General features: G+C 49.2%; 2 protein-coding genes across 6 annotated transcripts in view; one reads left to right on the forward strand and one right to left on the reverse strand.

Annotated features, from left to right (window-relative positions):
• WARS1 (tryptophanyl-tRNA synthetase 1) overlaps window positions 1-8,906 on the reverse strand; it is a 33,740-nt gene extending 24,834 nt beyond the window's left edge. For 2 of the 4 annotated variants that reach the window (XM_004262398.4, XM_049706515.1), the window contains exons 1-2: window positions 8,786-8,906; window positions 3,217-3,395 (exon numbers count right to left, since the gene is read on the reverse strand). In XM_004262398.4, the coding sequence (XP_004262446.1) occupies window positions 3,217-3,330 (114 nt within the window). In that variant the 5' untranslated portion in view covers window positions 3,331-3,395; window positions 8,786-8,906. Of the gene's footprint in view, window positions 1-3,216; window positions 3,396-7,764; window positions 7,943-8,785 lie in introns of those variants that run through there. The other 2 variants (XM_049706514.1, XM_004262399.3) reach the window with 2 other exon arrangements.
• A 29-nt stretch (window positions 8,907-8,935) lies between these two features.
• WDR25 (WD repeat domain 25) overlaps window positions 8,936-14,063 on the forward strand; it is a 142,190-nt gene continuing 137,062 nt past the window's right edge. Inside the window, exons 1-2 of one of the 2 annotated variants that reach the window (XM_049706513.1) lie at window positions 8,936-9,029; window positions 11,954-12,800. In XM_049706513.1, the coding sequence (XP_049562470.1) occupies window positions 11,994-12,800 (807 nt within the window). In that variant the 5' untranslated portion in view covers window positions 8,936-9,029; window positions 11,954-11,993. The remainder of the gene's footprint in view (window positions 9,030-11,953; window positions 12,801-14,063) is intronic. The other variant, XM_004262400.4, reaches the window with a different exon arrangement.

Raw genomic sequence — 14,063 nt, forward strand, 5'->3', positions numbered from 1 at the left:
GTATGATACATTTCAGGGTCAGATACAAACTTACTCCATTTAACTCTGGTTTCATCATGTAACCTCTGATCTCTCTTGTTGTGTGTCAGCTGACTATGCATTAGTCAAAGACCACCCTCGAAAGAGTTATTCTAAACTGTGTTAACAATGTTCATTGCAGCACTACTTATAATAGCCAGGACATGGAAGCAACCTAAGTGTCCATCAACAGATGAATGGATAAAGAAGATGTGGTACATACATACAAGGGAATATTACTCAGACACAAAAAGGAATGAAATTGAGTTATTTGTGATGAGGTGGATGGACCTAGAGTCTGTCACACAGAGTGAAGTAAGTCAGAAAGAGAAAAACAAATACCGTATGCTAAAGCACATGTATGGAATCTAAAGAAATGGTACTGATGAACCTAGGGGCAGGGCAGGAATAAAGATGCAGATGTAGAGAATGGACTTGAGGACACGGGGAGGGGGAAGGGTAAGCTGGGACGAAGTGAGAGAGAGGCATGGACTTATATACACTACCAAATGTAAAACAGCTAGCTAGTGGGAAGCAGCTGCTTAGCACAGGGAGATCAGCTCAGTGCTTTGTGACCACCTAGAGGGGTGGGATAGGGAGGGTGGGAGGGAGATGCAAGAGGGAGGAGATATGGGGATATATGTATATGTAGAACTGATTCACTTTGTTATACAGCAGAAACTAACACACCATTGTAAAGCAATTATACTCCAATCAAGATGTTAAAAAAAAAACCATGTTAAGTATTGTTTGCTAAAATGCTGAACATAACTGGAGTCACTAAGAGTTACTAACTAAAAGCATTTATTAACATTATTCGAATTTAATGTTAAATGACCAAAATATCACCGTCAGGTTCCTAAAATGGGTTTATAGAGTAAATGATCAACATTTCGGTCCTTTATTTATTTTAGGTTTTCAGATTTTTTTTTTTTTAAAACAACTTAGCCTCATCTATTGAGCCCTGCCTGGTGTTGTAAACCCCTTTCTGTGAATAATCAACTCCTGTTTTTGGATATCACTGTTTCTTTCTTTTAAAATGTAATGGATTATTTAGGGTCCAAATAGTCAAAGTAAACTACTGGAGTGACTGTGATATGGTTGATACCATCTGGTGAGAACCTAGGAAGAGATTTTTGAAAAGACGACGACAGGGATTGGAAGTGACAGACGAGGAAGTCATGGACATGAAGAAGCTGGGTGACCGAGAGTGAAAGAAAGTGCTTAGGTGATGGTTACAGACGCAGACTGAATGGGTTACACTTCTAAAACCCACTGCAGCAACAGCAAAGAGATCTTTAAAAAAGGCATAACCCACGAGGACCAAGGGAACAGGAAGAGGATGACAGCAACAAGATTCAGAAGCTGGAAAGCAGAGGGATGAGTGGTACCTGACCGAACACGGGAGAAGAACAAATGCTAAGACAACACAGGGAACCTGGGCAGCGACTGGACTTACATTGCTGTGGAATCCCTGAGAGGTCTGGGCATTGGCGGCCCTAGATACTCAAAGAAGTGAGGGTGAAAGCGGGCTATAAAACTAGGAGCACTTTGAAAGTCTGTCTAAGAAGCAGTTATTGAGATCTCCCCCCTACCCGGTACATCCCCCCTCCCCTATCCAGAGGTTTAGTGTCTCATCAAGGAGAGTAAAAAGTGTCCAGACTGGAGGCGCTTTGCCCAGCGGGGGCGGGGGCAGCGCACAGAGAACGGGGGCTTCAGCGAGCGCTCACACAGCCCAGCTCCTCTGCCCCACTCAGCTCACAAGGCTGGCGGCCGGACCCGCACCCTCTGGACAGCAGACTGGAGGAGTCCTCTCTGGGGACTCTACAAGCCTCAAAGAAGAGCTCTAAAGACCCTGACACTGAAGCCTTCCCAAGGCCAGAGAGCAGCGTGGCTGCTGTCCAGGGAAGGGAAAGCCACAGGACAAGCCCCTCCCAGCTCTGAGCGCTCCCGCTAAAGTGCCACTACACGGCTGAGCGTCACCAAACACCAGACGACGGCATCTAATGCAAAAGGCAGAAGGAACAAAAAGCTAACTTGGAAGAAACCGAGTTTATAAAGTGGGTAGAGAACACTGGGAAAACTATCACCAAGATCTCAGAGACAGAAGGACAGTGCACCCATGAAATAGGAGCAGAGAGCTATGAGGAAAGGCATGTTCAGAGGTCAAATGAGCTCTTGGAAGTCAAAAATGACAGAATAAGTGAAAAACCATAGGAGGGTTAGAAGTTGACGAAACATACCTAAAAGAAGAACAAAAAGAAAAATAAATGAGGAAAATAAGTCAAAAAATAAAAAATTCAGAGGACCAGTCTTTGAATTAAAAAAATACACAAAGAAACAGAAACCAAAACAAAAAACCCAGGATAAATCAAAGAAATGATATAATTTCTGAGAATTAAAGGTCATGAATTTCTGGTTTGAAAGGAACAAACTAAAAGATCCTGTACGCTGCAACTAGATCCCACGTGCTGCGACTAAGACCTGGCGGGCGCAGCCAAATTAAAAAGGAAAAAGAAAAGCCAAGCAGGGGAGTTCCCAAGCGGTCTAGTGTTTAGGATTCTGGGCTTTCGCTGCCGCGGCCTGGGTTCAGTCCCTGGTTGGGGAACTGAGATCCTGCAGGCCGCAAGGTGCGGCCAAAAAACCCCAAAATGAAACAAAGACAAGCCAAGCAAAAAGCAATTAAGACAACTATCAACTCTGGAGAAAACAAAAGTTGGGCAGGAAAGGAGAAGCACTTATGCTATACCCAGTGGGTCAGCAGCGTTTACATGGAGACTGGGGGGATGGGAAGTGCTTACGAAAGTGCTAATTCCTTGTCGTCCACAGTGAAAGCCCCAAACCCGAACACCTATCAGGAGCAATATAATGTGTGGGTTTTTTTTTGTTTTTTTTTTTTAATGTGTGGTTTTGAGAGACGTAGGGGTTACATAGCCAAAGAATCAGCTAAAAGAATTGAAAATCGTTGTTTCTGGGAGCAGGAAACAGAGAGAGGCGGGGTGGACGCCTGCTGTGTTTCCCAGCAGCTTCCCTTTAGACTACACGCATCGACGCTGATAAAGGAGAAAATACATTTAAATTGAGAGCCAAAACACCTCAGGTGGTGAGGGAACGGAATCCTGGTAACATGACCCTACAGACACGGCTTGGATGTGTGTGTGTGTGTGTGTGTGTGTAGGACCCAGCTAAATGACATACCTTCGCCGCGTTTCTGGCTTTGAGGGCCCTCACGAGCTCCCCTTGAGCAGCAATGTTCTTGAACAGCTCCAGTGGAGACCCACAGCCCTGCTCACCGTTGGGCACATCTGCCATTTTCCAGGACCTGCGTTCACAGCCGGCTAGGGTGTTGGCAGATTTGCTCAGTGGTCCAGACAAAACTGTGGGGGGAGGAGAGAGAGAGATTAACAAACCATCGCAGCTGTTTTTCCTTTACCGTAGCTAGTTCTTCTTTCCAAAAGGTTGGAGATGAGTTATAAGAAAGGGCATAGATAATATAACATTAATACAAATATAAGCAGAAATTTGGAGCCATGAAACAGGGGAAAAGAGGAAGAACAAATGCTAATGATGAGGTCGAAAGGAATCGCTGTGATATACAGACTTAGGGCAAAGAAAGACCCCTCCTAACCAAGGGCAAGTGTGCATCTGCCGAGGTGCCCCTGTGCCTCGGCCAGTGCCCAGGACACAGGAAGGACTCGTGTCTGCTCAGGTAGCAAACACCAAAGTGCTTTAGTAACCCTAAGTTCACCACAGCTAGAAACATTTGGCAAATGGCTATTTACTCTTTATCTTAATTGCTTTCGGGATGAATTCCCAGGCCTTTGCAGTCATAACCAACATACTGCTGAACAAATGGCTTCCTTTGCTGGCCAGCTGTTCCGTTCTCAGACGAAGGGAAGTCTGGGTGGAGGCAGGGCCTTATCCCTTTTGGGTTCCAAATGAGGTAAGAATCATATACAGCCTGTCCACTCCACATGCTGCCTTATTTAACCGCAAACCTCTGAAGAAGGTGTCCCTGCACCTCCTATTGGTCATTATTTACTAGTAACCTTAAGAAAGGTGGGGCACACGGCAGGCTACCTGAGGCCGCCTTGGGGCCCCTTTTGGGTTGGTCACTTCCCTTTTCTGAGTGTCAGCTTCCTCAGCTATAAAGCAGCAGCCTCGGGAACTCTGTCACCTACCTCAAGGGCTGTTATGAGAAGAAATGAGAAAAAACGACATGGTGGCATTTTACAAAATGTAAAGCAAGGCACAAACCCATTGCAAGCATTATTTGTTAGGGCTCCAGAGCTTGGCTGAGCTCCAGTTCCATCTGTAACTTGCTGTTACACCTTGGACGAGGAGGATGACCGTGACAGTGCGGCTACACCAGAGCAGCTAACCTCCAGCTCTTAAGTGCCTGGTACTCTTCTAAGCACCTTATACATAGTAATTCACTTAAACCTACAGCAATCCTATGGGACAGATTTGTTATCTCTGTTTCGTAGATGAGCAAACTGAGAGGCTGTAACACTTGCCCAAGATAACGCAGTTAGTGAGTGGTCGAGATGAGATACAAACTCAAACAGTTTGACCCCAGAACCTATGCTCTCAAACATTATCCTATGGGCTACTTAACTGTCATACGCCTCAGTTTCTCAACTGTAAAATGGGAATAACAATAACAACACTAACTTGCAGGACTGGTCACGGAATAAGTGCGATAATGTGGGTAAGTAAATAGTCTAGCACAGCATCAGCCACAGAGGAGAGGTTTAACGAATGACTATTTTGTGTCTTTAATCATTAAAATTTTTTTTTTCTAGCAGCTCTATGAACAAAACACAAATTTGAGGGGGTAATTTATTTTTATTCATCCATTTGTTAAATATCTGTTTAAAAAATACGTAAAATTTAAACCAATCTTTATATAAGTCAATGAAACCGTAATACTGAAACCAGGATGGGACAGCAGCCAGTTTCTTTCCCCTCCTTGCTGAGAATTGCCTCAATTCCTGGAAAGGGAGGCCCGTAAAAAAGAGAAGGAATGTGGAAGAAGCTTCTGACTAGCGCTGGAGAGGAGAAACACTCAGGCCCATATCAAACAACAACCAAAGTGATGAAAATTACTTCTAGCCACCAATGCTCAAACATCACGCCCAAATGCTTTACCCATGATCCCCAATTCTCCCAACTTTCAAAGCTGGGTGGTACAGTATCTGCTCTGCATTAGCGACCAGAGGCGGACGGCTCAGGGAAGTTAGAACCGTCCTCTGAGGTTCCATGCCAGAGTAGCCGAACCGGGATCTGATGCCAAAGCCCCCCTCGAGCACGTGCTCTCTCAAATTCCAGCTGCTCCCCCTGCCCGGAATGTCTCATACCCTCCTCTGCCCGCTGTCTTACTAATTCAAACCTCGGCTCCTCTTTGCGGCCTTTCCTGACCCCTGCACCCAAGGGGCCAAGCTGGTTGCTCTGTCCTTGGTGATCCCTGAGCGCTCGTGAGTGAGGTTATTAGAGCACTCACACTGCATGTAGTTATTTATGAAAATCCGTCACACAGAGAATGCAAGTACTGGGTTTTATTCTTTCATGTGCTTCTAGCACCTGGTACAGAGTAGCTCATCAACAGACGTTTACGGAATGAATGTCTCACAAATCATCTAGTTTACTTTTCCCCTTCTGGTTTATATCCTCTTATAATACCTCTGCAGTATTCCAGTTTAAGGTAGATTTCTCCTACCTGGACTTTAGAAGTCCTCTTAGAACGTCCTGACACTGCACTGAGCCTTCCGAGACTTGAGAAGAGCCAGGTTAATCCCACGTACCCAGTCTTGTTTCCTCACCCATTGCGAACATCTGCCCACTATCCTGGTCATTCTTTTTGGAATTCCCTTCGGTTTACCCTTGTCCTTCCAAAAATGTGGTGTCCTGCACGGAAGGCAAGAAGTGGCTTTTGAAGTCTGCGAGTAGGACCCAAATCAAGCACAGATTAAAATTACCCTTAAAAATTCCTAGGGAAAGCGCCAGGTAGAATGACTTGGTGAGCCCCAGACGGCTAATCTACCCCTGCGAAGGAGCAGATAACTGCAGAGGATCAGCTAGATGAACTGAGCCTGCATTTAGGGTCCCTGTTGTAGGGAAAAACATGTATCTTTAACTATCAGAATCCCATTTAAGTAAGAAGAGGCACACGGGAATGAAACTTGACTGAGGAAACAGCAGGTGAGGTCTCCCTGCTCTCAGGATCATGAGGCATGTACTCACTGTGTGGGAATCACCCACACTGTAATCTCGTGTGTGTGTGCATGATGCAACTTCCTGAGTGATTACAGTGCTTCGGCAGTGATCAGAGACAAAGAGAATAGAACTATCACTTCCCTCATGTCAGGCATCCATTCATTAGCCCATTTATGGGCACATACTCTCCTTTTGTCCTCCTATCTAGTCAACATTCTCCTTTATTTCTTTGTTAACTAACTTTTAGAATTTAATTTAGCTTCAGAGATTTTTAACCCAGAGTTCAGAACCTCTGAAATGACGTCAACGGTTTGCCTGCACGTTTGCGGTTCTAAGCAGAGTATCCAGGTTTTACTACTTTCTCAAAGTGGTCCGAGATGCCAAGAGACTAAGAACCACTGCCTTCAGTGTTTACTGTGTAAACTGCAAATAGGGCTTTGAATTTTTGTCAAGGAAAACTGCTTTATCTATTTCACAAATACTACAATCTAAAACAAAGAAATGAAGCTATATCTGTGAAGTAATGTATCATCTCCTCTAAAAAAGGACTGGGAGTGAAAAGAGCAAAACTGCAGAGTCCACAGCAGGTCAGCACACAGCTAAGGAGGAAACGACAAGACTCTTCAAAATGAACTCTCCGTCCCTCTTTTTAAGGAACTTGAAACTTGTGCTCATTTTGAAAGGTTCCACTGTTCCCAAGGAGCATAACAGGCACCTGAAGAAACTGGGCACAGTTTTGGGATGAGGAATGGAAAGAGGAATTACAGAACTGTTTAACAACGGCAGGACAATCCCTTGGGCCACAATGAAACCATCTCACAGATAAGATCAGAATACACTGATTCTGCAATTTGGGGGAAGGGTGGCATTACGCACTACAGCCAATTCTGGAGCAGCTGAGAAGAGCGGGGTACCCAGAAGTTCCTGGATGCCTGGAATATTACCAGGAGGTGGGAGACCATCTTCCACATCCTGACCCCTGAGTGTGGATGACAATGGCCTTGGACTGTCAAGTTTCCAGAGGACAAGAAAATGACGTCTTACCAGCTAGGAGTCCTTTAACGCTTCAAACCTTGGAACAGATTGAGGTCACTTTTTCTTTTTTAAACACTGAGAGGAAAGCTTACTTTCCCCTCCAAATAATAAAATGAACATCATCTTAAAAGGCAAAGAGGACATTAATTTATATGAAGCCAGGCATAAGCTACTTATGAGTATCACAATGAGATACCATGGATGGATATCGACTATTTAAGGAGGCCTCATCAGTGAAAAATAGGATAGCCAACATCAAAGTGCTGAAAGTCAAGCTACGAATCCAAATAGGCAGCTACTCTTCCAGTATCTCCACTCCCTACAGAAGCTGTGAGCCACCTGAACTTTGGGACAATGAGATGAAATAAAATGCACAACACCCTGGTCCTAAGAGATGCTACTCCTCATGCCCTAAGCCAAGGTTTCCAGTACTTTGGGAAAAGGCTGGTAGAAATACTAATAAACTCTAAGCCTAGCACAGACGGCAATACATACCCAGGTTGCAGGAGGTGCTGCAGAGGTGGCCACTGGTCACGCTGGGCAGTTGAGAAGCTGAGACTGCCCAGTGCAGCTCGAGCTCGTCTTTAATAGTCTTTCCCTTTTTCTTTCAGTTTCCTTTCTAGAAAAGACTCTTCTCTCTTTTTTTTTCCTGTTTACCCACCCTTTACTACTTGCATGTAGGAGCTTCTTGTAAATCACCCAATTTCTCGGAAACACTTGAGCCTCTCGACCAACCTCTTCGATGAGACTGTCCAATCAGGGGTGGGCGGAGGGGGGGATGCGGGTGGAGACCAGGGAAACTCTCTCGGGAAGCAAGACATTAGCTGGTCATTGCATCAGCCACCCCGTATCCCAGGTTGGCCTCCATATAACCTCCCCACCCTCTTCCCGTTCCCTATTCTCAGGATCAGTATGAATAACTGTGTTTGTGTATAGTCTTGGGGCGGGGAGGGAGGGGGTTGGGGGGGAAGGCGGATGGTAAATTCCTCGCCGCTGCTGTTCACGGAGGCGGCACAGGGCAGTGGAGAGATCATGAGTTCTGGGGTCAGACCCGGATTTCAAACCCAGTTTGGGAGTCTTCTTGTTACAAGACCTTGCGCAAGTCACATTCCCTCTCCGCTTCATCCTGCGTTTCCTCATTTGTGAAATGGGCATAAAGAAGCCTCGTAACTTTATCGTGGAGGGGACTAAGTGCGATACTACCGGCAAAGCCCCTGTCACATGGCAGGCACTCGTTAAAAGTGAGGGCCTCTCCCCTTGGCGAACGCGAAGAGGACGGAGACGATGAAAGGTCGGTGCCGGTGGCAGTGGGCGACGGGCCAGGTCGGCGGCGCTGGGAGGACGGGGGCGATGGGCGCCGTGGCAGCCTCCGCGCACCCCGTGGTGCCAGAACCCGGCGAGCAGCGAGCCGGGCTCTGAGGAGGATACTCCGGGCCTTGGCGTGCAGGCGGCTCCGGGAGGGCCAGGTCATCTGGCACCGCCCCGGCCTCCCTCCCTCTTTCATCCCCTCACTTACCCGCCCAGCCGGGGCCGTCAGCGCTGCCGGCTCAGCCACGGGTGGCCTCCTGGGCGTCCGTGGAAACGCCTTCCGGCCGGAACAACTTCCGGCCTGGCTGCGCCATCATTGGCTGTTCGCGTCGCGGGGCCGGACGGAGGCCGCCGCTGATTGGCTGGCGGCCCCGGCGCCGGCAGAACGCGACTGGGTTGCGGGGTACAGGCAGGACAGCCTCCGGGAGGACCGAGAGCTTCCGGTGCGTGTGGTGAGCGGAGGGCCGGGGGCGGTAGGGGACTGGGATCTGGCGGTGGGCCGAGCGCTCCACGCCACTCCGCGCGGGCAGTTCACTGCCGCTCGCCTGTCCTGTGTCTCCGGTTACTTCCGAACGCGCAGTGCTCTGGACGATCCTCACCTCTCACTCTTGACAGCCCGGCTAACTCCTTTGCATTCTTCAAAACCCATCTCTGGTCGTATCTTGTTTGTTGCCTTCATTAGTCTGTGGCCTCCGGCGCAGGATCCGTGTTTTGTGCTTAATCTCTGTCCATAAGACCTAACATAAGGCTTGGCACAGAGTAGGTAATCAGGAAATATTTGTTGAATGAGAATATCCTATTCCTTTTACTTTCTCTGTGCCCCCCCACCCCCCAGGTTGCATTTCACAAATATTTCTAGATGCTGGCGATCAACCAGTGAACAGAACACAAAAAGTCCTGCCCTGGTGGAGCAGACATGCTGATGACTGCCAATGCCACTCCCCCCTTTTGTAGCCTTATTTCTCCAAAGACGACTTTTTCTTCTGGCTGTTCTTGGTTTAATCGCTCCCTCTTTCCATGAAAAAGTTTCCTTTTCTTCCCCCTTTGCCTTAGAAACATAAAAGGCAGCAAACACTTTCCCCCTAAAGTTTACATTGTCCCCAGTGGCTCACAGTCTTCTCCATTTTTGCCTGTTTTTCTTGAGTCATCCTTGCCTCCTTCTCTCTCACCCCATTTGATCAGTTTTGTTGGTCCGGTCTTCAGTGTTTTTTTATCACCTCTGCTCCCTCACCTGCAGAGCATCACCTTCTGCCTTAGGCCTGCCTCGGCCTCCCAATGTTAAACTGCATCCCAGGCCCACTACCACGCCTCCTTTTCTTTTCTGTTTTACTTTTCTCCTTAGGATTTCTCACCTCCGGACATGCTCTGTTTCGCTTGGTTCTGGTCTGTCTCTCCCCACTGGCATGTGAGCATGGCGAGCACAGGGCATCGTCGACCGTCTCATTTGCCCTGGTGTTCCTGGTGCCTTGTGTGGGGCTTGGCTAGTAGCCCATGCTCCGTCAGTGTTTGTTGAATGACTGAATGAAATGTACATGAAGCAGATGGGGAGCCCTATCATCCACCTGCCTGCATTCATTCAGTCCTTGCTGCCTTGCCTTGTAGGAAGTGGGGCTCATGGGCCCCAAGCCCACTACTCTCTGATCTTTTGCTGTAGACTTCATCTTTAGTTCTGGTCATTGGCGTCTCCTATGATTCGACAACTGTGGACAACTGGGTGGGTAGGAATCCATCCCAGTGGCTGCAGACAGGAGCCTTTGTGGTGGGAACCTGGTGGGTTCCCTCTGGCAGGACGGAATGCTGTGGTGGGCGGTCCTGTGCATAGGAATTGAGACAGATGAAGTGTCTGATCAGGATGCAGGACCAGACTAAGTAGTGAGAGAAAAGAAATGCCAAATCCTTCACAGTGCACGCTTCCCTTTGTTTATAATTCGTCCATTATATTATATTAGTTCCATTTGAGATGGGCTGGCTTGTTGTGGAAGTTTTATTTAGATAATGGCTGTGTGTGTGGAAGGTGTTACCTGCCTGGATTGGGCTACAGGTGGGGGTGGGATTTTTGGAGGAGGCAGGCAACAGACATTTTTTGAATGATGACAACTTGTTTGGTACCCTTTATGGGAAAGGCATGGAAGGGGTGGGATGGTTGATTCCAGGGGACATGAAACCCACTGCCCAGGGGAAGACGTGGGTGATAGACAGGCTGTCTGGAATGGCGTAACCGAGGACCCCCAGGGAGTCTTCAGGCCTCACCTGACCCCACGTGTGGGAAGAGGAGCTCAGGATGGTTGATTAAGGTAGGGGACGCAGGCTTTCCCGGAAGTGGCCTGTTGCCTGAGCTTTCAGGGCTGCTCCACCGCGCCCTCTGCTGTCCTGGATGTGTGCAGCAGCGTTGTTTTCCTCTTGATTACTTGCTTCATGTTAACTGCACAGAATTGAATTCCAGGAGGAAGTACTTCTTTTAGAAACTAGTTGGCTACAACTGATTCTGTAGGATGTTTCAGAATTCCAGGAAGAGTTTTTTAGAAAGGGGAAATTGTTGTGTGAGCCTGTGTTTGGAGTGAAACCGGCAGATTTGGATCACACCCTTGGAATGGGGTGGACCCATGCCTCAGGCACCTCTCCGCCCTGTGTTGCCGGTCTATCTCTCCGACTGGCTTGTAGTTGAGATGGGATATCTGGGGAAGAGCGTTCTAGGCAGAGAGAATAAAAGGAAGGACTGGAGCATAAAGGGAGGACAAAGGTGAGGGCAGCTGCTTTTAGCACATGGTGGGTCCTGGTCATCTTTGCATTTCAGTATTTTCAGAACTAACCTCACTCGCGTTCATGAGTGTATGCTCTTCTTGTCTGTTGCTCATAAACAGTGCTGCAGGCTCTCTGTACACCTATCTTTGCAAACACGTGCTAGTATTTGTGTAGGACAGAGTTCCAAAGTGGGTTGTGGCAGTAAAAGCTATGTATGTTTAAATTTACAATAGATCCTGCCCAAAGCGCCCTTCTAAAACGTCTCTTTAAAACCATGAGTCTTTCTGTCCAGGCACCCTGTCTCCATTTAGTCAGGTCCTCTTTTATATCTTTCAGTACATTTTTAGTTTTCTTTGTGTAGGTCTTACTATTTTCTTGTTGTTAAATTTTTTTTTTTTTTTTTTTGGCCGTGCGGCACAGCATGTGGGGGGATCCCCGACCAGGGGTCGAACCCGCGCGTGGAAGCACGGAGTCTTAACCACTGGACCCCCAGGGAAGTCCCAAGGCCTCATTTTTAATGTGTTTATTCTTATGGGTTTTTCAGTCTTGGATTTGCTCTGTGGCACGTTTGCTTTCGGCACGTGGTAGGAAACATCCTGCCATGCACATCTTCTGACACTTTGTTTGACCTTAGGTAGTTTGCCCTTGACGGACAAGGAGAAACTGTGTCTTCAATGGCTTCGCTGGTGGCTTATGACGACTCGGACTCAGAGCCTGAGACTGAGCCTGGGGGCAGTTTTAATCCTGCCGGCCAGATGAAAGATGCTTCAGATGCCATCAGACCTCCTGGGCGGGATTTTGCCTCGGAAGTCCTGGATGCGAAGGACGGGGGCGCACTGCCCACAAAGCATGGTTCTTGTGAAGATGCAGCCAGCTGTCGTCTCCCTCTGGCTCGGCTCTGGAGCAGTGACTCAGGATCTTGCCCCAACCAGAGGCTGCAGTGGCCCAGGACAGAGCCTGAGGTCACCTTCCCCACCAGCCAGCCTGCTCGTCCTTCCCTGTGGACCAGCCATGCTCCAGCTGGCCACGTGCCCCTGGCAGCTGCCCGCTTAAAGCAGGTGAAACTCTCCTGGGGAACTTCTGGCTCCCCTGAGCCATCTTTCTGTGCCCGAACTGGATCTGAAACCCCAGGTAAAAATGGCAGCTCTCTTCAGAGGCAGTGGTGTGAGGACTGTGTTGTACCCTATACCCCGAAAAGACTAAGACAGTTGCAAGCATTAAGCACGGAAACAGGCAAGAGTAAAGACATGGAGCCCCAGGGTCCCTGTGCAGGGCGTGCCCCAGCCCCTCTCTGTGTGGCGCCCCAAGTGTCCGAGTTTATTCAGCCGTATTTGGACAGTCAGTATAAGGAAACCAAGATTCCCAGGAAGGTACTCTTCCATCTGAGAGGCCACCGGGGCCCAGTCAACAACATTCAGTGGTGTCCAGTCTCTTCCAAGAGCCACATGCTTCTCTCAACGTCTATGGATAAAACCTTCAAGGTAAGACTTGAGTGAAATTGCTCTTTTCAGCTGCTCTTAGGAATAAACTGCTGGGCTGTTTTCTTCTTCAAAACGGTGAGGTGGGGCCTGGTTACAGGTTTCTTTTTGGGCATTTCTGGAGTTCTCTTTGTTGCCTTTGGGAGAGGGTTTTCAATGGCCCACCTGGACGGCTGGTGCGTCCTGTCCCATCGCCGCCCCCCTCCCCCGAGGCGGCCTTGCCCAGGCCACCAGAGGATGCTAGCCCTGCCCCCTGCTGGGGGCGCCAGGGGCGCCCAGACACACTCACGCCCCCGGAGGATGAGGTCGCTGAGTGAGAGGGAGCAGAGGGGGAAGAAAGGCCCAGGCCAGGCCCCAGGACCTTGGGGACATCCACTGCGACCCCCACTGAGTGCTGAACAACAGTTAGCTCTGTACCAGGTGCTGTGCCGGATACAGGGGATGTAAAGGTCGCTGAGCTGACCCTGGCTTCCAGGCCGGCACAGTGGACTAGGGGCCACGGACTAGCGGAGAGGTGCTCACAAGCCTGCGTCGGGGCCGTGAGGATGGGGCCCCAGGGGGTTCCATGGGGGCTGAGGGCATCCGGGGGAGGGCAGCAGCTCAGCTGGAAAGGGCTTGGTGAAGGCTTCCAGGAGGGAAGTTTCACTTGGTGAAGGGAGTGGGCTTGGCTCTAAGCATGGGCGGCTATGAGGCCCATGATGGGGTGAGGGGCCCGAGGCTGGGGAAGAGGGCAGGGTCAGAGCAGGGAGGGCTCTGGATGCCCCGCCGGGGACTTCCGGTTTACGCAGAAACTCTTTTTTGGTTGTTATTTATTTATTTTAAAAGCTCCCGAGGTAAGGCAGACTTGTAGTAAGCAGTGCCCATGTGGACAGGTAGGTAGTGTGACAGGTGTGTCACACCTGCCTGGAACCTGCCCTCCAGGCCCCTCGCCTGCCCCCCCCCGCCCCAGACTGTCCTCTGTCCGCCTCCTCACTTTCCTCGGCCCCTAGCAAAGCCCAGTACATAGTTGGTGCCAAATACACGTGAGCCAAGCAAAAGCTTCCTGGAAAGAAAGTAGCTTTGGAGTTGCAGGGACGGGGCTTCGGGTGCAGCTTTGCTGTGAGTGGCTGGCCAGCTGCCCAAGCCGCCCCCTCTGAGTCTGGAGGCTCATCTGTGAAGGGCCTGGTTGTACCTGGGTCATGGGACTGTGTGATGAAAACGCTTCCAAAGCCCCTGGCGCAGAGGCAGGAGCCCCATAGGTGCTCAATAGATGTCAGCTTCCCCGCC

Source organism: Orcinus orca, chromosome 2 (assembly GCF_937001465.1).
Source record: "Orcinus orca chromosome 2, mOrcOrc1.1, whole genome shotgun sequence".
Taxonomy (NCBI): Eukaryota; Metazoa; Chordata; class Mammalia; order Artiodactyla; family Delphinidae; genus Orcinus; species Orcinus orca.